At 44.4% G+C, this 26,385-nt stretch overlaps 2 protein-coding genes across 6 annotated transcripts in view; one reads left to right on the top strand and one right to left on the bottom strand.

The window, feature by feature from the left end:
* The window catches only part of CLIP4 (CAP-Gly domain containing linker protein family member 4), a 31,494-nt gene extending 30,369 nt beyond the window's left edge, over window positions 1-1,125 (bottom strand). For 2 of the 5 annotated variants that reach the window (XM_033513263.1, XM_015623079.1), the window contains exon 1: window positions 1,040-1,125. The gene's annotated coding sequence lies outside the window, so the exon portion shown is untranslated. The remainder of the gene's footprint in view (window positions 1-1,039) is intronic. The other 3 variants (XM_015623081.2, XM_015623078.2, XM_015623082.2) reach the window with 2 other exon arrangements.
* A 6,889-nt stretch (window positions 1,126-8,014) lies between these two features.
* PCARE (photoreceptor cilium actin regulator) lies at window positions 8,015-15,970 on the top strand. Its single transcript, XM_015620665.2, has 2 exons — window positions 8,015-11,748; window positions 15,831-15,970. The coding sequence occupies exons 1-2, from the start codon at window positions 8,015-8,017 to the stop codon at window positions 15,958-15,960; spliced, it is 3,864 nt and encodes a 1,287-aa protein (XP_015476151.1). The 3' UTR covers window positions 15,961-15,970.
* The last annotated feature ends 10,415 nt before the right edge of the window (window positions 15,971-26,385 follow it).

Genomic DNA, 26,385 nt, shown 5'->3' with positions numbered 1-26,385 from the left:
ACTTCGAGCCACAACATACAGTTGCTCTTGACTTTGATAGCTGAACCTGCCACAAATGTGATGCTATTTTTGACAACTATGTATAATGGACTCCTTATCATGTACTTAGATTTGCTCAAGAAAAATAAAGTTCAGAGAACAAGTTTCTTGCATATACATCACCTGCCCACCCCAGAACATACAGCACGAGTGGTAGACATGCTATACACATGTAGGTAAAACCGCAATTTGGATGGTTCGCAGGGCCCTCTTTCAACACGGCAGTGTTTTCACAGATTCACTGAACTGTCAGGATTGGAAGGGACCTCTGGAAATCATCCAGTCCAACCCCTGCCAAGGCAGGGTCACCTGCAGCAGGTGACACAGGAACGTGTCCAGGTGGGGTTTGAATGTCTCCAGGGATGGAGAGCCCTTAACTTCCCTGGGCAGCTGTGCCAGTGCTCTGCCACCTTCAATGTAAGGAAATTCCTCCTCATGCTGAGGTGGAACTTCTTGTGTTTTAGTTTACAGACACTGCTCCTCGTCCTGACACTGGGCACCACTGGAAAGAGTCTGGCACCATCCCCTTGGCACTTTGAGATATTTACATGCATTGATGAGACCCCGTCTGTGTCCTCCGGACTACAAAGGCCCAGCTCCCACAGTCTCTCCTCATAAGAAAGATGCTCCTGACCCGCACCTCTGTGACCTCCACCGGCCAGGCGCTTTGACAAGCTGGAAGTTCCAGGGAGCTCAGGTCCCGCACTCTCCAGGCAGATTCTCCCTGGCCACCTCCCCAGCTCCCCTCTCTCTCACGGGGAGGGACCAGAGCAGACCCTCCCGGAGCCGCGGTGACACCGCCCGGGCCGCGCCCGTCCCCCCGGCCCGTGTGCCGCAGCCGGGCGGGGGGGGCCAGGCCGGCTGCGGCCCGCCCGCTGCGCCGGTCCCTGCACCGCCACGACGGCCCCCACTACGCGCCGGAGGAGGATGGAGAGCGCCGGGAGAGCCCCGGGAAGCGCCGGGAGAGCCCCGGGAAGCACCAGCCCTGCCCCAGCCCTACCTGCTCTCGGCCGAGCGCAGCGCCCGCCGCCCGGGCCTCCCGCGCCAGCCCGCAGCCCAGAGAGCCGAGCGAGGCTCAGGCCCCGCCCATCGCGGGTAAACCACGCCCCTTCCTACGCCTCTGGCCAATGGGCGGGCCCCGTCCCTCAGGCCACGCCCCCCGCGGCGGGAAGGGGCGCGGGCCCCGCGCACCTGCGGGATACAGGGATGCGGGGATGGGATCGGCGGTGGGAGCGGGCGGCGGTGGGATCGGCGGTGGGAGCGGGCGGCGGTGGGATCGGCGGTGGGAGCGGGCGGCGGTGGGATCGGCGGTGGGAGCGGGCGGCGATGGGATCGGCGGTGGGAGCGGGCGGCGATGGGATCGGCGGTGGGAGCGGGCGGCGATGGGATCGGCGGTGGGAGCGGGCGGCGATGGGAGCGGGCAGCGGTGGGATCGGGCGGCGGTGGGATCGGCGGTGGGAGCGGGCGGCGATGGGATCGGCGGTGGGAGCGGGCGCACAGCCTGGCACGGTTCAGCACTCGGTTCGGCCGTCGGGACTGCTGGTTGTCTCAGTAGCCAGGTGGAGGAACGAAAGGAGGGGCTCCCAATAAGGATTTTCAAAGGATGCTCGTCCCATGGTGTAAAATCTAATGAGGAGCTAAATCCAAAGATTGGCGCTCTCCGGGAAACGCCTACGGTAATAAACCCAGCTTCTTATTTGAGCCCAGGCTGCATGAAGGGAATTTGACCTGGATAAAACCTCAGCCAAGTCCAGCTATATTTTTATGCTCTACGTGGGTCACTATTAAGTAAACATAACTGGTGTTTACAATCAGGTTTTTGGTGGTGTTTTTCCAGTGATGATATTAAAAGGGATGGGGGCAGGACAAATAATATTAATGGTAAGTAGAAATTCCCTCAAGTGAAGTGCTGGAAAGGTCAAGAGTTGCAAATTCTCTCAGTCCCAGAGACTCCAAAACTGAAAGAAGGAGAGAGCATTGCATTGCAGTTGTGAAAGTAAACGTGGTAACAGATGGCTATGAAAAAGGAAATTCTTCCACTTCTTAGAATGTTCCATACCATGGAAACGGCAAAGAAAAAAATGTTCCAGGAAAATGCAGGCCACTATTTTGATCTCAAAGCTACTTAGGTTCAAACTCTATAAAAAGTCAACGATGAAAGCAAGATTAAGTGTGAGTTTTGTACTGGCAGTCGACATTTGCCTTTTTTGAGATGCTTGGTGCTCTGGGCAAAGAAATGTTTTATTGCTGATGCTGAATAACAGACTTTAGTGCAGAGCCTGGAATGAAATTATTAGCAGTTCTGGAGAAGACTAGAATTTAGGGGAACTTCAATGAAGACAAAGCACAAACACAGGGGGAAACAGTGTTAAGTAGTGATAAATGCAAAGTCCTGAGCTGAGGGAGGCTACCGATGACATCCTGGGATATTATCCTTGGAACTAGTCTTTGTTTCATATTTTCCTTTATTTTTTTTTTTTAAAAAAAGAAATAAAAAACAGCAAACCAATGAGATTAAAAAAAGCAAAAAGGAAAGCATTGCTGTTAGAAAGGAATGAAATGGTATAAGAGTGAGGTATGGGGTCATTGTATGGAAGTGACTGAGGAACCGAACAATGCAAGACAGCTACACAAGGAGCATCATTACCAAAATGAAGCAATGGCACAAAAATCACCTACTTAGGATGTGTAAATGGAGAGTTGTGGCAGGGAAGTGAAGTGTTCGTGCCAGCAGGTCTGGCCATCGCCTTGAGGGATCACATTTCGGTGTGAGCTGCCTTCTTCAGCGAGCAGCAATTAATCCAGCGTGTCTAGAGAGAGTTTGTCAGCACAGCCAAGGAAAAGAGCAGTCTCTTTTAGGAGGTAACCAGAGCTTGGCTTGTTTGATGCAGCAGAATGAAAGCGGAGAAAAAGGATGTAGTTGCCATCTGCCATAAACCACAGAAAATGGGGTGTGAATTCAAAGGTGGAGTTGAATATGAGGACAAAACTGTGTGTGATTATTTTTTATGCTAGAAAATGAAAGCAAGGACCTAACAAAGCATCTCAGGTTCTAGAATGTCCTTCTGATCAGGCCAGCAATGGCAGAACCCCAAACATCTTAGCTCAAAGTGAGTCCTGAGTGCTGCAGCTGCAGAGGAGACTGGATGTCACTGCCAGACAAAACCCCTTGCCTGTCTGGACTTCCACCTCTGGACCCTGTAATGGAAATTTTCAAAGAATACATATTTAAACCACTTTCTGTACCTTAGCACATTGTCTTTTTCAGTCACCCCTACAAGCCAGGATGTGAGTGAAAATAAAAAGCCAGTTCAGCCTATCCTGTCTGACTCATTTGGTGCTGCCATGGGCAGCAAGGCTGCTGAGCACCTGGAGAACTCAAAACAATGGGCTGCACCAGCTATGGCCACCTTGGGAGGAAGACGGGAAAACAATGCTTGTGAGCAACAAGCCAGTTTCAACTGAAATACTATTTCAGTTCTTGTTTCTCCTTTGGGCAGAAATAGAGTATTACTAACCTGTTCATCCTCACAGATTTACGTAGCAGAGGAAAGCAATAATTAAAATGGCTTAGGAAGACATTGCAGCTTCAAGTAGAGCTACTCTGGAGCAAGGCTTAGGGCAGCAGGGAGGCTCTGACAGTGAGTGTGCACACAAACTGTGGTTGGAGACACTCCCTGAGAGAAAGCCAGGAGGTGGAATCCTGTGTTTACCTCAGTTTTTAGGTAAGAGAGGTCATTGGGAAGTGGAAAAGGCATAAGGCTAAGTAGCTGCACTCTTTTCTATAGCATCTTGGGGTATTTTTCTGGAATACAAATTTATGGACCTCACTTCTAGATCCAAAATCAGTACTATTGCCTTCCATTAGTAAGTGCTGAAGCCCTTGCCAGCCAGTTAAATTGCCAGTCCCTCACCTGAAAGGAACTCACCTTGAAATTGCTCCACAACCACAAACCTGCTTTCACTCCTGTGAACTAATGTAATTGTTGCCAAGGCCAGTGGAGCCCTCTCCTTTTAATTTTCTAGATTTGCATAGCTCTGGAAATCTCTGCTTAAAGCTGTTTCACACTGTTCTTTGTCCTAACTCTTGTCTTTTGGCAGTCACTGTCTTACCCACTGAACCCAGCAGTGAATGCCTTGGTTGGGGCAGATACCAAGCACCTAAAACACTGATGGAATGCCTAGCAAAGAGAAACTGTGACTAACTGACCAGAACACACTTTCCAGAAATAACAGAGAAATGTAAATATATCTCACAAAACTCCTGCTGACACTAGTCATACAATTTTGCTTGACCCCTTTGGGTCACCTGAGTGTACCAACAGCCCTGTGCAGACAAACCACTCAAAATTACTGTCTTTATTCTTCTACTTGTAGTTCTTCCTTCATCAATTCCTTTATAAAGTAATTTTGCTGGAGAGAGAAACCAGTTTTCTAGCTGTTTCCAACAACTTTTTTTCCTTTTCCTTCTGATGTTTCAAAAATCCTAATGTTTTTGCAAAACAGTTTTTTGAAAGCATTGGGGTCACATTTATTGCCTCATGCAATCAGACTGAACCACTTCACTCAGAAGTTAGAATAATAAAAAAAAAAAAATTAAAAAAAAGCCAATTCTGAGAAGTTTATCACTGGCCCAGAATCAAGATGAATTTTGTCTTTCACTTGCATTATCACCACTAGTAAAGGCTCTGTATAGACTCACTGATTCTATTCAATTATTTGCAACTACATTTCCTTCAAACCATGATATTTCTATTCTTTACTATTGTCAACAGGTCTCCACAGGGGAAACAAAATGATGTATCACATGTATCTCTGCTAGTGATTACAGAAAGGAGAGAACCTACTCTCTATCCCAAATTAGTGTCAGCTCTGCAGGAAAAGCTGAAAAAAAAAAAGAGACTATTTCTTATTTACTTAATGCTATCTAGGCCAACAATATGAACAGCTCCCTGGTCATGTTCAACTTGTTCACACAAAAGAAGAAACAGGGCATTTCTTTGACAGTAAAATAGCTCTTTAAAATTGTTGTTATCACTCAAGTTCTCCATAATTCCTCAGTGAGCTCTCTTCCACAAATACAAACCTTAGATTTTTAAGACTTGGCATAATCATTTATGTGCATTGCCTATTTTATCCTCTCTTTTGTTTTATGATCATGAGATAAAGTATTTTCCTTGTAATTTTTCATGATGTAAAGCATTGGGATTTTTCTGAAGTGCCTCAGAAGTAAAAAGGAATATATACCTACTTGGTAATAAGAGTATTGGTAAGAAAAATAAAGCTACACGAGTGTTTGGAAACGGGCACATCAAAGATCTCACAGAAGCTAATAAAATAGTCGTATTGCATATACATGCAGACAGCAATGAAAGCTAGGATAAAACAGAGTCCTTGTTAAAACACATTTTATATGAGTCTGGATCTAGTGATAAATAAATAATAAAATGTGTATTGGTTTCCTATTAGTATTTAAAATAACAAATGACTGCATAATTCATAATCATGAACCAGGATTTTGCATTTTTAACACTACATTTATTTCCTGTAAGAGGTTAATGCATGGTGTGAAAATAAGCAGAACAAAAATTCGAACAAAAGTAACATGACCAATCAAAGGCAAAGGGAAGAAAAAGAACTTTCTAAATATGATGACCGACTCACAAAGAGTTAATTGTTCAAATTCCCAGTGTGAACAATGTTGGAGCTGCTTTTTGGAAAAAAGACACCAGAAATTTCATAGCACAAATACTTGGGGGGTACATAGAGATGTCTCTCAAGTCTGTAAGCAGAAGAGGGGTATCTATTTGCTTGTTCTCCTGCATTTTCCTAGACTAACTGAGGAGGGCTACAGCATCCTGACCATTAGCATCACCAGGATGAATCAGCTGCCTCAGTCTGCTCTACTTCTCCACTTTGAACACCTCAGATACATGCCTGAAAGGGAATACAAAAAGTGTTGGGACAGTTCTGTAGAAAACACATTGTGGTGAGACACTAAAGCAGCCAGAGCCTGAGCTAAATGACTGGCCAGAAGTAGAGCCAGGTGGTTATTACCTGATGCTTCCCAGAAAAGCCTTGTGGGAAATTACTCTGTCATCATGTATATTAAGTATGTGTTCCTGAAAAATTATTTTGGAGAAAGCACATGGAGTTTGAAAAATCTTCCTGGGAATCACTGTAGTGCCCTCTTCCCTGTAAAACAAGGTAATTTTGCTGTCTCTGCTGAAAAGATAAAAAGGTTTGAACAATAGGGCTACAGAGAATAACAACTTCCCACGCAGATTGCAGTCCAGCCCTGAGGAATCAATCATGTAAGAAGTTACTTAAAGTCTGAGAATGTTTCATAGGCTTGGCAGCATGTAAAGATTTTTGGGAATTGGGCAAGATACACATGACCACACAGGTGGAAATTGCTAGAGAGAAGCTGTAGACTTCTAGTCAGCTTTGGCCACTGTTTTCTGGAACCCCCAGAACACAGAGCAAGGGCCACTTTCAGTATAAAAGTTGTGTCTGGAAATTAAAAAACAAATCCATTTAGGCCAGTCTGACTAGTGAAGCGGGAAGTTGGGAGTAGATGTCATCCACATGCCACCTTTCATAATGAATAAATATGTGGAAAAGACAAGTATCTTCTGCCTCATCCAATTCCTACTTTGGCTTTCCTAGTTTCTCTTTCAGAGTAGTATTATACCATCCTGACCTTAGAAATGATTCAAACAACAGATTTTTATTTCCCTTCCCTTTTCTGTTTCAGATATGGATCTATATTTTTATTAATTTATTAGTTTGGGTTTTTTTCTTAGAGTTTTAGCCCATAAACCCTTGAATTTAAGAGAACTAAACCCTGGCAAATGAAAAAGAAATTAAGGTAAGCAAGTCACTTTTGTGAAGTCAGATTTTATCTCAAGATACTCAGACAACGGGAAAAAATTAACTTTCATTTAGCTTTTAATTTGAATTTGAAAATAAACATCCACTAGATGTTTTGATGTTGGCTAAACATCCACTAAACGTTGGATCCACTAGATTCAGATGCTGTCGTAACAAGATATGCAAAACTTATTTTTCTGAATCACTTAATTCAAATACTGTTGTTGTGCAGTTAGGATTATCAGGTTGGAAAACTATCTAGAAGGGAAAAAAATAATTTTCAAGAATGATCATCTGAGAGGAAGGAAAAAACAAACCAAATCTTTTTTGGAAGTCTTAGAAGGAAAAAGCTTGTCATGAGCAGCTTGTCACTCACAAGTAGGGGAAAATTTTGAAGACTCTCAAGGCAGAAGTCTTAAAGAGCATTTCTGGCCCATTTGATTTCCTGTCTTTTACTCTCCAGTGGGTACATCCATGGTCAAGGTCACCTTTCTCGTAGTTAAGGAGTATCTAATGATGCCTACATGTCATGTTCAAATAGTCTCCCTCCAAAAAGGCTTCAAAATACAACCTCTTCCTTTGGATCTCTCCATTCAATTGCATGTTATGTTTTTGCAACAAGGGAAAAAAGCAGGGACAGGTACCAAGTCCTTCTGCCCCCAAATATGCAGAAAAAAAATCTGCCTTTATAAATACAACACTGTTGCTGACTGGCTGGAGCCTGCTTACCCTAATGAGCTTAAAATCTTATTTGCAGAGGACATCTGTCACGGCAGAAATGAGGTACGCAAGTGATTTTAATCCATTAGCTCTAAATCCAGCCGAGCTCACTCTCACACTCCTCTTTTTGAATCAAAGAAGAAAACCCAAGTGGGATGTACAATGGAACAGGGAACAACTTCAACAGCAGATCCTATGCAATAAGCACGTGGGATTTTAAGATGAACAGCAAAGGAAACTGACAACAAAACTGGGATCATGCTGGAAAACTCCTGAGAAACAGGCCAGTCCGCAGCTCAGGGTGACACAGTGAGTTTGATTTTTACTTGTGTTTTCCGTAGTTGTTCTATATTTTTTGATCAAAAATAAAGACGAAGAAAAGATGGGCTGCACACCTTCTCACAGTGAGACTGCTGATACTGCTGCAAGAAGTGGTCTTAAGGCTTTGAATAAACCCAAAAGTGTTTTGCCTATTGATTCAAGAGATAAAGGAATCCCTCTGCTGGTTAAAGGTTCATCTTGCTACAATATTGATGAGTATGGGATTCATAGGAAGGACTACCTGGAAGAAGAGGAGGAAGATAGACTGTCAGAGCTGGACAAAAATGATAATTTGCAGTTATTTTCCAAGGCTCATTCAGATTCTCAGATTTCCAGGGAAGAGCAGAAAATTGAGAGGACAGCCACAGATGCTGAAGCTGTTATGTCTGAACTGATTGAGTCTCAGAAGCACATCACTGAGTCCATAGAGATCAGAAAGCAAACCTCCTGCGAATCAGAAGCATCGGCTTTCGTCTGGGATGACAAGAATGAAAGCAATGCAAAGCAAATCCCAAAGAAAGGAAAGAAGAAGAAAACCCATAAGCTGGCAAAGCAAGGTCAGCCCAACAAAAGTAAGGAAAAGTCCATTCTGGCCCTGTCTGAGACAGAGGAGAAGGTGGACTTCCCAGAACTGCTCGTCAAGGCTCACCAGAGTGCGTACGCCTACTTACATCCCAACCTCTCCAAGTATGAAACTATTCTGCACATGGCCAACCAGGCCACCCAAACTCAGCTCTTCCTACAGCAGATGATCAGCTTCCTTGTGCTTCGCTTTGATGAAATCAACCAGCTCTTGGAGGAAATTGCCAATGATGGGGAAAATCTTCTCAAAGATGTAGGTGGGAATCTGGCATGGCCAGCGGAAAAGGACAATTTGAAGGAGCACCCTGATCTTCTGCAGCAGCTGCTGCAATACACAGTCAACAAAATGCAAGTGGTGAGTGGGATGCTGGCCTCCCTCACGTCCAATGCCCTGCAGGAGACGTGCAGCTACCTGCAGTCTGCAGCAAGCAACTTGGAAGGCAAACTGAAAGCAAAGCAAAGCTTCGATGAGCACCTGCTACGGACAGTAAAGCTGCTCGAAGCCTCAACTGTGGGACCCTCTAAGTCCCACGGTGATGACAGGACTCTCTGTTCTGAGGACAGTGGCATTGGTGTGGACAATGAATCCCTCAAAGAGTTCAGTGCTCTGGGCCAGCATGGAGGACATCCAAGTGACTCCTGTGCGCACAGACATCCATCCCAAAAGCATGCCGGAGCAGCGGAGCGTGTGAAAGGTGGGACAGCATCAGTGGGCACAGCTGCATCTCATGGCTGTGCTCTTGAAAGGCGTTTTAAAGACATGTTTCATTCGTCCATGCAAAGTAGGGAAGCGACTTCTTGTCAGGGTGGAGTAGCAGAAGGCACTTCTACCATGCCCCAATATGCAAACTTGAGCAAAAGCCATTCCTACAACTCCTTGCAGTCTGATTCTACTCAGGAAGGTGAACATTTCAAAATCTGCGAATCAACAGATTTTCCTTCTGATGAGGATGAGGATGATGATGATGAAGAAGAGAGCACGTTGGGGGAGGATGATGACAGCACAAGTTTATCAGAAATGGGGAAGGATGCTCTGCCAAGGTCCCTGTCTTCACCTGCACTCACTGATAACATTCAAAGGCAGTCCATCAAAAGGACAGAGAATGCAGACACAGAAGAAATCATTTTGAAGATGAAAGATGCCATCAGTGAAAAAATCAAGTTTGTCCCAGCTAAATCCAGGCATAGAGAATGGATAGAGGATGAGAGTGGAAGAGCAGTCCTTGCAAAAAGGCCCAGTACGGCAACAGGCAGACAGAGAAGGTTTGGGAAACAGCGACGCTCCAGGTCAGAGGAGTCCCTCAGAAGCCAGGCAGAGGACCCAACACTCCTAGAGCTTCAGAGGACTCAAAAGGAGCTCAGCAAAAGGCTGGAAATGTTGTATGGAAAGGATATAGCTAACAACCTGGAGCTTTGGAAATCAAGAATAGCACCTTCTTTGCAGGACGAGCAAATTACATCTAGGTCCTCTCGCAAGCTGAAGGCAGGCCTCTCAAAGAATTTCAGCATCCTGCCTAACCAGGATAAAGTCCCTTTGTTCACATCTGATCGAAATCCTGTCCTTCCACTGAATGACAAGAGAGTCAAGAAGCCTGTAAGAGCTACTGTGCCTACCCAGGAGACATCAGGAGGCAAAGAAAATGAGCCTCCTGGGGCACAAATGTGGAGTGGCAGCAGCTGTACTCCCCGGCAGTCTGTCAAAAAACTGATTGAAACCTTCAGTCCTACTGATGATCTTGCAAAAGCCACACCTCTAAGATCCTTAGGACCAATAAAGTGCATCCGAAAATTTGGACTTCCAGCCATGCCACCAACCACTCCCTTTCAGAGAGGCCTGGCACCTTTAAATCTTAAGCATCGTATTTCACCAGTAGAAGACACAAACACCAATGATGTTTCTTCTAGCTTTCCAAATGCCTTTCTTCCTGCACCACCTGCAGAATTAAGCAAGAAGGACACAAAGGAAGAGCCTGATGAAGACACAGAGAACCTGCCACCACCACCACCTGAAATGTTAATGGACACTTCTTCTGAAAATTTATCTGAGCCTGAAGATACTGCAAGAATAGAAGGGAATTCTTCAGAAGATGCCAAAAAGACCACCAAACCAGAATTGCATCCTGCTAAGAGATCACAAGTTTCCCCAAAAATGAAAGCCTCCCTTCAGTCCATCGACTTACTGCCAAGCAAAAATATCAGCAGCCCCAGTGCTGTGACTAATAAAGGTCTAAGGAATACCAGGCCAGGGGATGAGAAACCTCACAGGTACTCTCTGGAGCTGAACCCTACCAGCGTGCGCATCCCTAGCCAGGAGGAGATATTAGCAACCCAGAGGAAAGAGGCTGCGGATTTATACAAGCAAACCCATAAAATTATTCCTCTTCGAAATCCCAGTGGGGTTTCAGACCCACACAGCAACAGCTCAGAGAGCAAGGGGCCCAACCCAGCTGGGCATTCAGTGCCATGTCAGAAGCACGGCTCTCCTGATCCGCTCCGGAGCAATGAAAAAGGCTCGCTGTTTGCCAGGAGGGTCTCCCCAACAAGAACTCCTCCTTCTTCACCAACTGAGAAGCGGCTTTTCAGCCCCCCAGCGCATCACAGACATTCTCTGCAGGCTTTTAGCAACACACAGCCAAGCTCACCCACCATGCAGAGGAAACCCAGTCCCCCCTCTAGCCCCAGGATGCCCAGCCCACCTTTGCAGAAGAAGCTGCCCTCTCCGCCACCACAGCGAAAACCACTCAGCCCTCCTGTGGGGCACAAGCAAAGCTCACCAGCAGCCCAGCGGCTGGTGGGCTCCCCCACTCCATTCCCCACCACCCCCTCCCCACCAGCCTCCCCATCTCGCTCCTACAAGGGACCAAGAGCTGGGCTGGATGCTGGGGAAGAGCCCCAGCTCTCCTCCTCCAAGAGGGGCAGCAATGTGCGTTCCATATTTTGCCCGGCCACCTCTTCCTTATTCGAAGCTAGACCTCCAGTGGTACCCAGCAAATGTACTGCTGAGGTGACCAGCCAGCCTGAAGCTGCATCACATTCCCAAAAGAGCAGTCTGCTGTTCCGGCAGCCCGGAGACCGGACCAGGAAGCTGTCCCTGAGCACCACCAATCCTCAGCCATTCGTCAGGAGAAGTTTCTCTGACCGCCGACCAGCGGTCCAGCCTCATCTTCCAGCTCCTCTAACAGCTGGCAGTGAACCCATGCTTAACCAAGCAAGGTAAGGAACTTCATGCCAGAAAAGGAGACCTATAGTGCTGTGTTGGCTTTCTAAACTTCTGATGGGAATTTAATGTTGTTAAGAGGTTTCCCACAAAAGTGCCCTGTTCGTGTGCAGAAAAGACGGCTGGGTAAAGATAGCACTGTATGATCACTGTTGGTCCCTTCCAACTGAAATAATCTGTTCTGTTTTCTTGCCTCAGATTTCAGTAGAGTACCAGTCTGGATAAAAGGAAGAGTTATCTTTCCGTGGCTTGCTCAAGCCTTACCCTTATACAAAAGCTGTGACAGGCACCCTGGGAAAACTCAGTATTGGTTTCATGGCACAGAACTCCCCTTATTTCTGTGGGGACTAATGGCATCCACTTTCAATTCTTAAAAGCTTTGAAGTAGCCCTCAGGTTATAAACATAAATATTCATGAGAAGATAGTCTTGAGCCAAGAGGAGGGATGTTGCTCTATTATCAGCTTCTAATTCAGTATCAATTGTTCATCTGAAAGCTGTGGGAGAATGTTTCAAGTCAGCTGCCAAGAATGAGAGACAGATAATATGTAGGCAAGGATCTGTGTGGCCATTATTATAGATTGGAATTTTGAGCTTCTTGTGCACACTTTCAGACCTAGGTGCTGATGTCAAGTCTGCTAGGTCCAAGCCCAGTTTTCAAAGTGGAAAAGCATCCTATGGCTACTGGAGAGTCCTTGCTCTGAAAAAAAAATCGGAACATCAACACATGCCAGTTCCATGCTTGCAGAAAGTGGTGGCCTCTTATTAAAAAAATGGGCTTAGTTTTAAATATTGTCTATCACCTAAGAAAAAAAAATCATAAAACCAGCCAGGAAATAGAAGTGAGTATTTGGGAATACTCAAAGATGTGTAACAGCCTGGAAGTACAGTGTTGTTATTCTAGTTTCTTAGCATCTTAGCATGTGTAAGTCAATTAAGCTTTAAGCTTCTCCGGTGACCTTTCCACACATGAGCAGTATTTATTTTTGCTCTTGCCCCAGAAGAGCTGCAGTCACATGACTCATTCCCATGAGGAGGGATAGGGATTGCAAGATCAACCCCAGCAGGATGAAATGGCACTCGTAGGTGCACAAGCACGCAGGGCATTGTGAGCACAGGAATTCTCATGGGCACTGAAGACAGATGTCCAGGCATTTCTAGCCCAAAGACAGAATAAGGACTGAGTATCCCATGCTGGAAGTAGAGGAACATGTTGAACAAAACATGTAAAAAACATTGGGAAAAGAAAACCATTTTGCATTCCCAGTTCTAATATTGCATTGTAGTCTGACATTTGAATATTTCCTAAAATTTCTGTGCAATGTTACTGGGTTTTCTGGTTTTTTATGTCCTGTGTGTAGTTAGCTTTGTCTACTCTGGTGCCTTCCAGCAGAAATAAATGTTTTCAAAAGAGATTTTATGTAAAACCTTACAAGACAAAAGCCCCGGCAGTTTTATGGATGCATTTTAAAATCAGTCTATTATAAATTGCTAGCTAATTTATACTTCAATGGGATGTATTATCTTTCTATCATAGTCTGTCAGACTATAGTGAGTAATATAAAAAAAACCTGTAAATAAAATCATCCCTTTCATGAAAAAAGTCATATATTCTAGCGTCATGATCTACAAGTATTTCGGAAGAACGAAATATATCCTGGCTCAAATTCAGCTTATCATTTATCCCAGTGAACATCACCAGTAGTACTAGTCAGTTATGCCAAATTTATATCAACATAAGCAAAAGGCAAATTTAGGCCATTAATTACCACACACAGTGATTTAAGATGCAATACACAACTATGTGTTTTCTTACAGCCAAAATTAACTGCCTGGGGTATATTTTATGGACCTTGCACTGAATGGCCTAAAATGAACACCGCAGCCAATGTGCCAGTGGGCAGAGAAGGACCATTCTAGGAATGAACTCTTTTAGGGAAAAAGCTCTGAGAGCTCTTCACATCACTGCAGGTCCTCTCCTGCTGCTCAGGACTGGGATGGGTGCCACAGCTGTGAGCACCACATCACCCTGTGCAGATGCTGAGCCCCACACTTTTAGCAGGTGCCCTAATAGGCAAAGCACCACACTCTGATCCATCTATCTCCCCCAAGTTCATTAAACAGCCAGGACTTTCTTTGCTTTGTAATTCATCCAGCTGACAGAGGAAGATCTCCAAATGTCTAAACCTAAACCTCCTCATTCCAGTGATGTTTGCATCAGGTCTCAAATTCACAAGCCATTATCACACAGCTGTCAGTCTCCTTTCTTTCATTCTGTCCCTTGCTTTGCTGCTTCTTTCCAAATATAACAATGCCTTTTTTTGGCCTGTGTGGTGTTTTCCTGTGTTATTTTTCTGTGTTATTAGCAGCTTCATTAGTAGAAGGGAGAGGACACCGAGTCAAACCCGAGACGCTATCTTTTATAGGTAAAACATTCTGAAGACCAGTGAGTTATCCAGTTTCTCCCATGTTCACAGACTCAGGGATGTAAGAGACACATCCCCCCATTTTTCCCATACCAAGTTAAAACATCCACTTGCTGAGAAGTGGGTTGCCAAAGATAATCTGGCAAAGCTTGTACAAGCAAAAAGAGGCAGCTGAGTTGCCTCTCCCACACACCCCCTTTTAACAGAGACACACACAAAAAAGAGGCAACTTCCATCTTGTTTTGCATGCTGGCATTGATGGGCATTAAATGTCAGCATTGGGCACAGATTTGTGTGTCACCTGCACACTCATTGCTCCCCTGGAAGGTAAAACCCATTCTTTTTTCCAAGCATGTCTTCTGCCCATCCCATGTTGTAAGGAGTATCAGGACTTAAAACATTAGTAGCCCTAACTAGGGCTGGAGCTGGAGCTTTTGCATTTAGTCTTAGGGTACCTGACAAGAACTTCAGTTCTCAAGTCAGTTCAGCTGGTTCCTATTTGAACAGCCCATGCTTGGATAGACTGAGATAACTTGGCTGGTTTCTAAGACTGGTCATTTGACAGCAATCAGCACTTTATGGCATTTCAGTAAGGCACAACATGTACAGTTGGTCTGCTCATAGAAATTCTGTTAATCTGTAACACAGTTTCTGTGTATGCACCTTAACAAAATAATATTTCATTTGAGAGACTTCCTCTTCCAAGTGGTAGAGCAGAGAGAGAAGATAAAATGCTATTGTCTTTAACATACTGTTCAATGAGCAGTTGAGAATGGATCAAAGCAAGTAGCCCAAATAAGCCCTCCTGCAACTGGGGGATATTTGAATCTGGATTAGTTTCATGACTGGACATGTATCACAAATCTCTTCATTTAGCAGTTCGTATCATTAAAGTCCTAGCAGTTAAGAGTAGGAACGTAACACCTTGTCTGTAGTTGAAAGCTAATTCAGTTTAGCAGTTTTATATACTTGAAATACAGTAATGATTCCCAGATAGCTCTGAAATATTTCCCCATGTTGAGCTTAAACCACATGAATTAGCTGCAGCAGCACAGGGCACACTTCACACACTTCAGCAGGAAGGCACAGGGTGTGAGATACCTATGACTAGATCCACTGCTATGCTCAGTCTTGATACATAAAGTCCCTGTACCCCTGGGGAGTGCCAGAGCAACCTCAAGAACACCATTTACACTTTCTGTGTCTAAGTGCTCCTGTCACCAGAGTGAGAGTAGAAGATTTATAATGCCAGAATTCCCCTCCCACAGTCATGCTGGTGTGCTCAGAAATCACTGTTACCAGGCTAAGCAGATGCACATCAGAGGCAAGACCTTTCCTTTCCTTCAGCAGTCTGAAACAAGACTTTTCACTCAAATCTTCCCCTATCTGCAAGGAAACCCGGTCTCACACTGATCCCCTGTTAAACATACAAAATTTTTCTGCCCAAGAGAGGTCTAGGAGGGAAGAGTACAGTGCATTTAGCGTGACAAGAGTAAAATCTGGATGGTGCACATAAGGAGCGTGTGTTCAGGAGGTGGCAGGGAATGACGGGGTATTGTGCAGCATTTGTGCTTTGTGGGTTAACGTGGTCTAATCAGTGCTGTTTTAAAAAGTCATGATTCATTAGCCTCTTAAGCATCTTTCCTTCTGCAGCTTGGAGAAGAGCCTTAGAAAAGCAGGTGACTCTTGGAGCAGCTCTGGCGTTCCTGAAAACAAAGAGTCCAACAGATCTGCATCCCACCCCGAGCTCTACGTCGTGGGCCAGGGGCTGCAGAGAGACTGACAGCAGAAACACCCCCAGAGGCACAAGAAAGGCCAGAGGCCCTGGAGGGAGGAAACAGCCTTACCCAGATCTCCAAAACACAGCTTCACCTTCTCTTGCAAGGAAACTATATGATGGCATTGCATCAAAAACCCGAACTGGGCTCCACAATCTAATGAAATACCCACCGGCTTCTTCTCCTTTCATTCCACGGTTTTGCTCAGAGATGTGCATGGAGCAAAAAGAAACACTTTGTTGCTGGGTGAGTCTGAGGCAAATTTGGTTGATGAAGACGGGACCTATAGCCAAGTCCTTTTTTCCCCTGTTTAGACAAGAGTTAAAAAAAGCTAACACAAATTATCATTATTTAGCTTGTTATTTATTCAGTAGGCATCATAGTCCATGTAAAAAGGGCTGCTGTGACTTTTCTAGGAGGGAGGTAAAACCCTGAACCAATTGAGTGTTACTGCAACTAAACATCCATGGCTTCAGCAAAGCCACATTTTTACTGGGTGTTTATCAACATGCAGGGAGAGAATAGTGTCATATATAAGTTAAAGTAATGCCTTTTGAAGGAAAAAAATTAGGGATCTTACTCCCTCAAAAAAGCCTTTGATCTTCTAAATCACCTTTGATTACCAGATAATCTCATCACTTCTAGTTTCCAGGGTACAAGGCCTAATCCTGATTAGAGTAGTTTTGCAATAGCCCAACCAAACAACATTATAAATCACAAGGCATCTAAGGACGCATTTGGAGGTTTTGTTTGGGTTTGTTTTTCTTTTTTTTTTTTTTTCTTTTTCTTAAAAGAAAAGAATGCCACCATAGACAATCCTGTTCTCCCCGAAAAAGTTTGTTTTGATTTTTTTTTCTGATTTATGCAGTTTGAGAGTATTTATTGCAATTTCACTGGATAGTCTAAACAGATTCTTGTTAATAAAAACACAAGTTATTTACAGTGAATTAATCCTAAGCTTTTACAGCATTCACTGGAATAAGATCTCATAAATTACTGGATCTTCCTCACCTAACATATATCATCATGGCTAAGATGCAACTTTTAATTAATGTAGTTTAATTACATTTGACATGTTTTCATCTACAACTTTAGTACAGAATAAGATTCATTAAAAAAAAAAAAAAAAAAAAAAAAAACAAAGCCATTTGTATCATACTTTGTTAGGAATAGTTTAAATTTTTCCTACAGTTTTCATCAAGGTGGTGTCTGGAAACTTCACCTTCACACAGCATTTTTACCTTTCCTGCCCACCTTCATGATGGGGGAACAGAGCTTCACCCTCTCCAGTACAAGGGTTACTCTCTGGATACTGAATTCCTGAGCTTTAGTCCCGTGCCTTAACCACAAGCATCTTTCACCAAGTACAGCATCATTTTGCACCAGAGGAAACCTTAATTATTATGTTTAAAGTGTGGGTTTGAATACAGAGAAGCAGCTCGCAGTGAATAGATACTTTGGATGGTCAGGGATTTGTGAGCTTAAAGAGGCCAAGCAGCCATACCCATACAGACATCAACCAAACCCCTGTGTAATCATAAAGGCAGATGCAGCATCCCCTATCAAGCTGGAAAATCACCAGGGGGATACAGAAAACTCACCAGTAGTGAGCTGTAACTCTGCAAGTTAGTCCTCACCCTCATCAGAAGTGCAATCCTCTCCCCCCTGGGTAAGAATACAAAGTCATTTTTGCATGCATGCATTTTGGGTTGGTTTTTTCTACTGGCAGTAACCCCCCCAGAATAGAAGCAAACCAGAAATGTGACAGCAGGAAACTGGCACTTTGCATGCCTAAATGCAGCCTTGCAGAGGAAAACAGAGCAGAGTGGGAGGACAGCTTCTCCTCAGCAACTACAATCAGTTCAACTCTTTCTGGCTTCATGCTGAAACTTCCCAGCACTCCTGATGGGGAATAAGAGAAAGTATTTCTTTACATCCCTCAAGCAGCAGATTCTGCTACAGCAGCACATGGGGCAACACTTGAGCAGTCAAGGTGGAAACCTCCTCCCACGTGTGCTCTCTGGACACTGAGTCAGCCAACTCATCTTTGCCCAAAGCCAGGCTCCCTTGGAGATGTGCACATGAGCTGGCATCCTAGCACCTCATCCCTCCCGGCTCTGACTGAGGCTCTGCTCATCAGGAGGCTCCTGGCAAACACAGTCCCACCTAAAGACTGTAGCTGCTGGAGGATTCTGAGGCTGCCCAAAGGATGCTGCAGCAATCTGCTCGTTCATTGTATGCAAGACACAGCTTCTGGGGGAGTCATCTGCAAGTTTGTAACATGAACTCATGATTACATGTCATTAAAAAATTCTCTTTAGTCCAGTAATGTACAGGACTCTTGCAAAAAATATGTTTACCTTTGATTTGTATTGCGAGATTGAAGTTGAGAGTAACTCTAGTATTCAGGAAATGATAGTTTGCCTCACCATTTTTTTTAAAAAAAATAATTTTTTAACAGGATTTTTAGTCAACAGTTCAGTTTTTCACAAGTACGACATTTCTGGAATACATCTGTTTTATAAGACCAGGCTAAACTTTAACATTTATTTTCTACTGATGTAAATAAAACAGAGGTTTTATATACAAGGTATGAGTTTGATCTCCCATATTCTGTATGCAACCAGTTTCAATCTTAGCCCAATGTTATACTATTGATGTATTCCTTAGTGCACTAACTAGTGCCCTGAACTATAAAAAGTCCATTTGCTTCCTCTTCCCCCACCCCAGAACAAGCTTGTCTTGTTTTGTGTTTTGCTGGTACAGCAATTAACTTAAACTGCATTTCCATTCAGCAAATAATGTCTTTTTTTAGGCTATAAGATCCAGCCTGGGCACTGACAGAGTATAGGTCAGCTGTACTTCCACCTCTCCCCTGCCCTGATTTAAGCCTGAGCTACTTGGCAGTCTTGTATGCAGTTCAGTTGAGTTGCTGTGTAAAATCACAGCTAAGTCAGGGGGCAGTGCCTTGGTCCTGAGGGTAAAAATCAGACTGTACTCGCTGCAGTGGAGTCAGATTGCAGAGGGATTGAGCACAGAGTGAAGCAGGATCAGGTTTCCAGCCAGGGCTTCTTCATAGCTGTGAAAAGAGCAGACAACAAACAGCTCTGTGCTGCACTTGATCTGTAGACCTTTAAAAAGTTGGCAGCTGCCCTTGTTTCCAATGACACTGCTCAAATCTCAGACCCTTAAGGGGGTTGTCATTTCATTCCCTTGGCATCTGAGATGACTAGGACACTAAGGCACTACTCACACTCCAGTTTCTTTTTTCTGACTTCAAGAGCTACCTCAGTCTGGAGAAGAAAAGACTGAGGGGAGACCTCATTTTCTCATTTCTCACCCACAGCCTTTTTTGGATGAAAAATGAAAATGTTAATGTCAAAAGAAAACATGTGCAGATAGAGACAGTAGATGCCCAGTGGGGCAAGGTGATCAAGGCACCAGGATCACATTATCCCTCTGATCCCATTTCCATTCATCTCACATATACCTGCCCTGCACCTAACCTGTTCCACCACTTCAAGCACAAAATTACCTACAGTCCTCACAGCCCCTAATTGTTCTCCTCTCAGTGACATTCTGATTTTCAAAATCTGGCCTCTTAAGTCTCTTCCTTTATTCTTTTCTCTTTCTTTACTAACATACAACTCTGCAATTGCTTTAAGTAATAGTGTGAGAATTTCTGAAGTAGGACTAGGTTATTTCAAAGGAAAAAGGGGTGATACGTCTATCTTACTCCATATCTATTTCCTCCTGCTTTAGTAAAGATTTCCTCAAGACACAGATTGATTGTACAGCAATTAAGGAGAAACTGAATGCTTTCATTGCAGCAGGCTGCCCTTCATTTATTAATCCTACTGAACCATTGGCTCCTTAGGATATGAGTGAACCCAAGTCAAAGCCTAAGGATGCTAACAAAGACCATCCTTCCCCAGAGCAGTAGCTATAAAGCTGTGAACAAAACTTTCCAGGCATTCCAGCAAATACACAGATGTGTGGCAAGGCAGAGATGATTCTGCAGTTAAAGTCTAACCCAAAAAAATTTACCAGCTGTTTGGCTTTTAAGTGTGACTCTGCCAACCTTATGGGACCATTGCAGCCTTACCCCCGTCATAATTAGTAGAAGTTTAATATCTCTAACAGCCAAACTGGAAATTCAACCTGCCAGTACAATACAATGGCCTTAGTTTTGGAATGTTTTACTCCTCTTAGAAGCTCTGTGTGTCTTTGATAGTAAATATAGTTAACATGGACAACCAGGGCACAAGGCAATGCATCTTTTGGATCTTTTTGAATAGTGAATGTTTCATCAATAACTAGCTATCCATGCAGATCCTTTTGCCTTTATATTTCAGGGAAAACACATACATATACATGCACATGTTAACTATTCTAAGTGACCTAGATTGCAAGTAGGCTCTCATAGCATGATTTCTCATGTGAATAAGTCAGGAGCATCAAGGACACCCTACTACCACAGAGCTCAGCAGTTGAGTATCTAGTTAGAAGGGACTCCTGGTAAGTAGTTACCAATTATGAATCTTAAACAGATTTCATATTATTTCAAATAACATTTCAACAACAGCTTGAAGCAGGGTGCAAAAAAAAAAAATACAAAACAAAAACCCTCTAAGGTACAAAAGGAAGAAAGAATGTAGGATACACCATTGACAATTTTTTAAAACCCACAAGTAATACTATGTTCTTTATGTTGAAAACTCAGTACTTCAGAACTATTTATCCCACCAAGAGCCAAGAGATGAAGAAAGCATGCACTGCACCTCTGAGCTCTGCTACCCCAGGCAAGTATAAGATGTCCTATTTCCAGCCCCACAGAGTTTCCTTGATAGCCAAATAACTGCATTAAGCTTTTCCACAGAAGAACAGCCACTGCAAACACCACAGCAAAGGACTGCAGCAGGCATTTAGGTGCTTGGTGTATTCCCAGTTTTCCTGGACTGATGAGTGGCTCTGCAACCTGTCTTCCCCCAACACAAAATGATGATTGTTGTGACCTTTTCAAAGGCTATTTACAAAACAGTAAAAATAGAAAAGCAGTCATCAAATAAGCTTAATAGCTCTTAAAGCCTCTTAAATAAATTCTTAATAATTTTAAGAGTCTGTTAATAGGTTTAACTTAGACTCCTTGCAGCAAAAAGGAGACTAGGACCTGTATGAGTTTCTCTTCTCTTTGGATAATAATTCCCATGAGTCTGACACACTCCATAAGTACAAAGCAACAGCTCTGGGGGTGACTACTTCCCATTCACTCATTCAGGGATGAGAAGCCAATACTACAAAAAAGTAGGCAGAAAATTAGCACGGCAGCCAATGTGTCCAATTATCTTAAGCTTCTTATCTCAGATTTTCTTTTCCTTCTAAACTTGCACAAAACTGAGCCAAGACCCAAGCAATACCTGACTTTAGTTTTGTAAGCCAAGCACTTACCAGTACTCTGAAGCACCAGCAGGAGGACCATACATCATTCCCGTTTGTGGATGGATGTTCATGTTTGTGGTGTGCAAGAGCAATGGCTTTGAGGAGGGGCAAAAATGCCCCAATTCAAACAGTGGGTGTGCAAGGAGATGTGAAGTTTCACTGCCTTTTCTAGGATATTTTAGAAAGATCTGAGAGAATACTGCAGGAGGGAACAGGTCCCTCATTTTGTCTCCAGAGAAATCCCCCAAGGACACGTTCACTCTGCTGGTGATGGCAACCCCATAAGCTCACACACTAGTTTTCCCTGCAACTTTCCACCCTGCCTGGGCTTTACTAGGCCAGGACTAGATCCATAGCTAAGCAAACACACACAGTCATGTGACATAGAGTTTTTCCTTCAGAAAACCTACTTGACACATTCTCATGCATTTTCTTCTGTAATACGAGAAGATGGCAACCATAAGGACTTTGTAACTTAAAAGGTTCCAGTTTGCACTGGGCCCAGAAGTGTTTTTCCCTGAGGTAGTGCAAATTGAAGTGTGACTTTTAAAAGCTTCAAAAGACTATGAAAGGAATCAGCAAAATAATTTCTGGAAAGGCAGCATTGTCAATGATCGTGCAGCCCATCAAGAGCTGGAGCTGAATCCAGAATTGCTTCTTCCAGCTATGCAGGAATTCATTACACTGGCAAGCACTGGTCCATGGTAACAAATACTTCCATACCCCTGGGCTGAATGGCACCCAGGCTGGAGTATAAATAGATTTGAGGAACTCTTTTCACCTGTTATTGGCCCCACAGTCCACTCATCCTTCTGCAAACAAGTTGCAAACAGCACTGTTGAACTGCTGTCCTGGATAAATATACATACAGATGACTTCCAAAGCTGTGGATCTTTTCTCATCTCCTCTTTTTACCTGTTAAAGTGTGATTGAATCCAAGATCTAAGCCAGGTCTCTGGGAGATTGCAAAAGAGCAAAGCTCTGGGATTTGGGCACACTTCTCTTTCTTTGCTCAGTACTTTTTTGAGCACAGAATACATCTAGGATGTATTAGACTATACAGGACCTTTTGGGTCCATTGTCCCCCAAACATGTCAATAGGTGGGCCCATTGTAATGCAAAATAATAAAGAGCAGTACAAATGATGCAAAAAGAGAAAAGATGGCAAGAGAGAGAGAGGCCCACCAAGGAAAGGATATGGTGAGACACTGACACATCAAGTGAGCTGCACTCTGATAACCTCTAGGCTAGCAGGTCCTGGTCTCAAATTGTCTGCTTGGTTTATTTAAATTTATTTTATTTAATTTTTTTAAATAATCAAAATAAAATACATACAATTAAAATTATATCATCAAAATTTAAATGATACACTCAAAACACATTTATTCAGGACTACATCTAAATATCAGAACATATGATCATCTGTAACTATGAAGCCTAACACATAAATCCTGTTCTTCAAATACTCTTCAAACATGTGGCAGGTTCTTGCTGAGCTTGGAGGAAAGAGAATTCTTCTGGATGGGAGGCAAGGACTTTGTGGGTCAGGGAACACAGAATGTGTGCAGGGAAAACATCAGGCCTGCAAAATGGAGACACAAAGTGTAACAGAGGCTACAGTGCAAACCTAAAGCACCTGATGTGTGATAAATATATTACAGTGTTGGCTTTCACAAAGGTTGGAGTGAATGCAATGTGTTTATGTAATGTTGACTTTTGTAAAAGAAGTTTTACTAAAGCTTAGAGTTCTTTTAATCAGACTGTTGTGTTGTGATAATGTTAACATTTAACCAATGAAAGAAGCAAAGCCAGTAGCAGATGACCACCAGGAGAATAACTGCACCTGCTCTGATGGGGAGGGAGGAGGAACTACGTTAAAATGTTTCAATATATATGATTTTTTATGAATGTGTGTTTGGCTGATGCAATACCCATCCAAAAGGGGTATAAAAGGGGTGTTGCTGTGATGACTCGTGTGCCTCTGGCTGCTCCTAAGTGTTCAGGGCTGTTCTTTTTGCTTTATTGGCTTTGTCCCCTATTGTCTGTTATTAAATTTTCTTTAAATTTTAACTGAGGCATGGGCTTCATTTCTCACATGAAGCTACATATTTCATGGGACAGACTAGCTGCAAACTTCTAAAGAGCTGCACAGGGAAACATGCTCCTGCCTGCAGCCACTTGAGGCTGGCCGGGAGACACTCTGCCCCGCTTGCACAGAGCTACCAGAGGAACAGCCTGGCCTCTGGGCTGGCCTGGGACAGCAGGGAGCCCAGAGCCCTGGGCTTTGCAGCCATGGCTCAGCTGCACATGCAGCCTCCTGCTCCTGTCCCTGCCCCACAGCTGAGCAGCCCTACAGCTACACGGGGCACTGGCAGCAGCACAGCTCATTGCAGGGGGCACATGCAGGGCAGAACTGTTCCCTGGGGATGAGCACAGGCTCTCTAGGCTGGAACAAGGCCCTTCCTTCCTCCTGCCAGAGAGCGGCCCAGCTCCCACCTTACCTCTATGTGAGGCTGAGCTGTGCTCGGCCTTCACCTTCCCCTCCCTGGCAGTGACCCTGGGGGCAGCACTGCTCCGCTGCCTCTGCCGGGGCTCCTGGGCCAAGGCCCCCTGAGCCGGCAGCGAGCCCAGACCTCCATGGTTCCACACACCATCCTCGCAGTCAGCCAGGGGAGGGAAGGTCCTTGGGAGTGGCAGAGGCTCAGGAATCCCACTTTTACAATCAATCCATCTAATGGGTTATGCACCATGGGTAAAAAAGCTTTTTAATTAGTCAGAAGATTACTTTATTTTTCATGAAACTGGCATGCGTTTAATTCCTCTTAACGGTATTGAGTTAACAAGTCAGAAGATAAAGGGGGAAGGGTCCAATGATAAGAGGGTAAAAAAGATTCCTTCTTTTGGCTTCTGTGAATACCCAGTAAAGACCCACACAGTTGTGAAAGCTCTTTCTGCAAACCAGAAAGACCTCTTAGCAAGCAGGCAGGCCCACACATAGAAACAGGACTTGCATCTCATGGCCATGTCCAGTTTGTGGTCAGCTGTGGCCATAGTCTCTGTCTTGGCTGACGGGATGAATGATTTGGCTACTGTCAGAAAGGAGAAACAGAGTAAACTAATGACAGAATGTTGTGGTGCCATTGGCATCCTTGCAGGATCATCTGTCAGCCACCTACTCTGACACAGAGCTAGCACTAACCACCATGGACCAATTTTCCCTGAAATCTGGTGGGACTTTTTTCCATTTAGCTCAGACCTTTCAGCTCCTTTCTATCCTCACCTTTTCCTTCCATGCTCTTTCCTTTTCCAGTGAAGTTCATGTTTAAACCCGTGCTTCTGCCTCGCAGAAGTATCTGGGTTTGAATTTGACAACGGTCTCCGAGTAGACAGCGAATGGAGCTTGGTACCCAGCCGTAGAGCAAGGTCTCGTGACTCCAATCGCCAGCAGTCGGCACAGAGAGGCAGAGCCAGACGCGTCTCCTGCCGCTGTGTCCGTGTCAACCACAACCGTCACAACCCCAGCGCGTGGCTGCCCCTTTGTGATGCGCTCGCCCACGGTTCTGTTTCCATGGCCACAAAACCCCCACCCCAACTCCATCCCTTTCCCTTCCCAAGGATAGCCAGCCCTGGGCCCAGCCAGCCTAGGCCAGAGGGCTTCACACTGTCTAGGAAGTAGACCCTTTCCTAAGCTACTTTTCAAGGCCTTTATTTCTGTAATTCCCACTCAGTCCTGGGTTGCGTTTTGCACTTTTGGGATTTTTTATTTCTCTTCACAACAGTGAAGCACATTGTTCATGTGTTGGCACATGAACAATGGCACGCCATGTTAGAAGTAAAAGAAGCTCTGCACTCCTATGAGATGTCCCAAGTACTCAGGGAGCCTGTATCTGCAGGAGCAGATAGCCATCTAAATGTTCCACTCTTGCTCTGCTTCATTGTTCCAGGAGTTTATTCTCTGCTTTCTTTGCTGCAGAGACACCCAAACCAAACATAAACATGACCTGCCTCAAAACATTTCTGATCTTGGCAGTTCCTAACAATTCAAAATTTTCTTAATGGAAATAGCATAGGGCAGGTCATTCTGAAATACTCTCCAGCAGCTGTTGGAACTCAGAGAACTAATCATTCTTTACATGGCTTCACAGAGAATAAAATAATGTTGCAGCCAAGCAGTAAAAAAAAAGAATACCTTTCTTAAATCAGGATTCTTAATCCCCTCTAGAACAGTCAGGTCAATAATAAAAGAGTGACAGGTAAGGTTTAATGGTATAGCTCATTTCTAGTCCAGAATTTATCCAGCAAAAATGTCACCTAAATTACTAAGCAATACTTCTCCCTAGCTGCATTCAGTATTCCAGCTGCATATCAGTAATAAAGAAATCATTCCAAAGGGGCCATGCCCAGGATTTAGCAAAAGTAAGCCTGAGCCAAGGGTCCAGTGGCTCTTACCCCTTTTACTGCATTAGCAAAATTATTCAATCTATTCAAAGAAGCTTTGCAGTCTGCATTAGATGCCCCCAGTATTCAGCAGCACCAGGGTCTCGCGATCAGCGCTTTGAATGCGGCTTTTGTACACACTCTGCCGAGTTTGTACACACTCCCTGAGCCCAGCAGTATTCCTGGGCATCTGCACTTCCTCTGTGGGCCAACATCCTCCAGGCACAGCTGCAGGAACGAGATTACAAGTCCTGGCTGAAGGAGTCTCCAGTCTGCTGCAGCCCTTCACCTGCCGCAGAATCATCTTGCGCTGCCGTGGGGGGAGTAAAGGGGTGGAGGGCTCTTGGCAGATGAGGGTCTCCTCCATGTGCTGCTGCTCGCTGGGCCTGAAACAGCTGCTGGTGCCTTCCCCCACAGCTGTATCAGGAGCCTGCCTGGAAAAGTAACACTGCCAGTGCAAGTGACAGCCACCCATCCCGGCCATGGCCCTGCCCACAGGGCGTCCTGCCTGCCAAACTGCTCCAGTCAGGTGATGGTGGCCAACATCAAAATAC

Source organism: Parus major, chromosome 3 (assembly GCF_001522545.3).
Source record: "Parus major isolate Abel chromosome 3, Parus_major1.1, whole genome shotgun sequence".
Classification (NCBI taxonomy): domain Eukaryota; kingdom Metazoa; phylum Chordata; class Aves; order Passeriformes; family Paridae; genus Parus; species Parus major.
The sequence above is the reverse complement of the archived record's forward strand: the minus strand, read 5'-3'. Positions and strand labels throughout refer to the sequence as shown.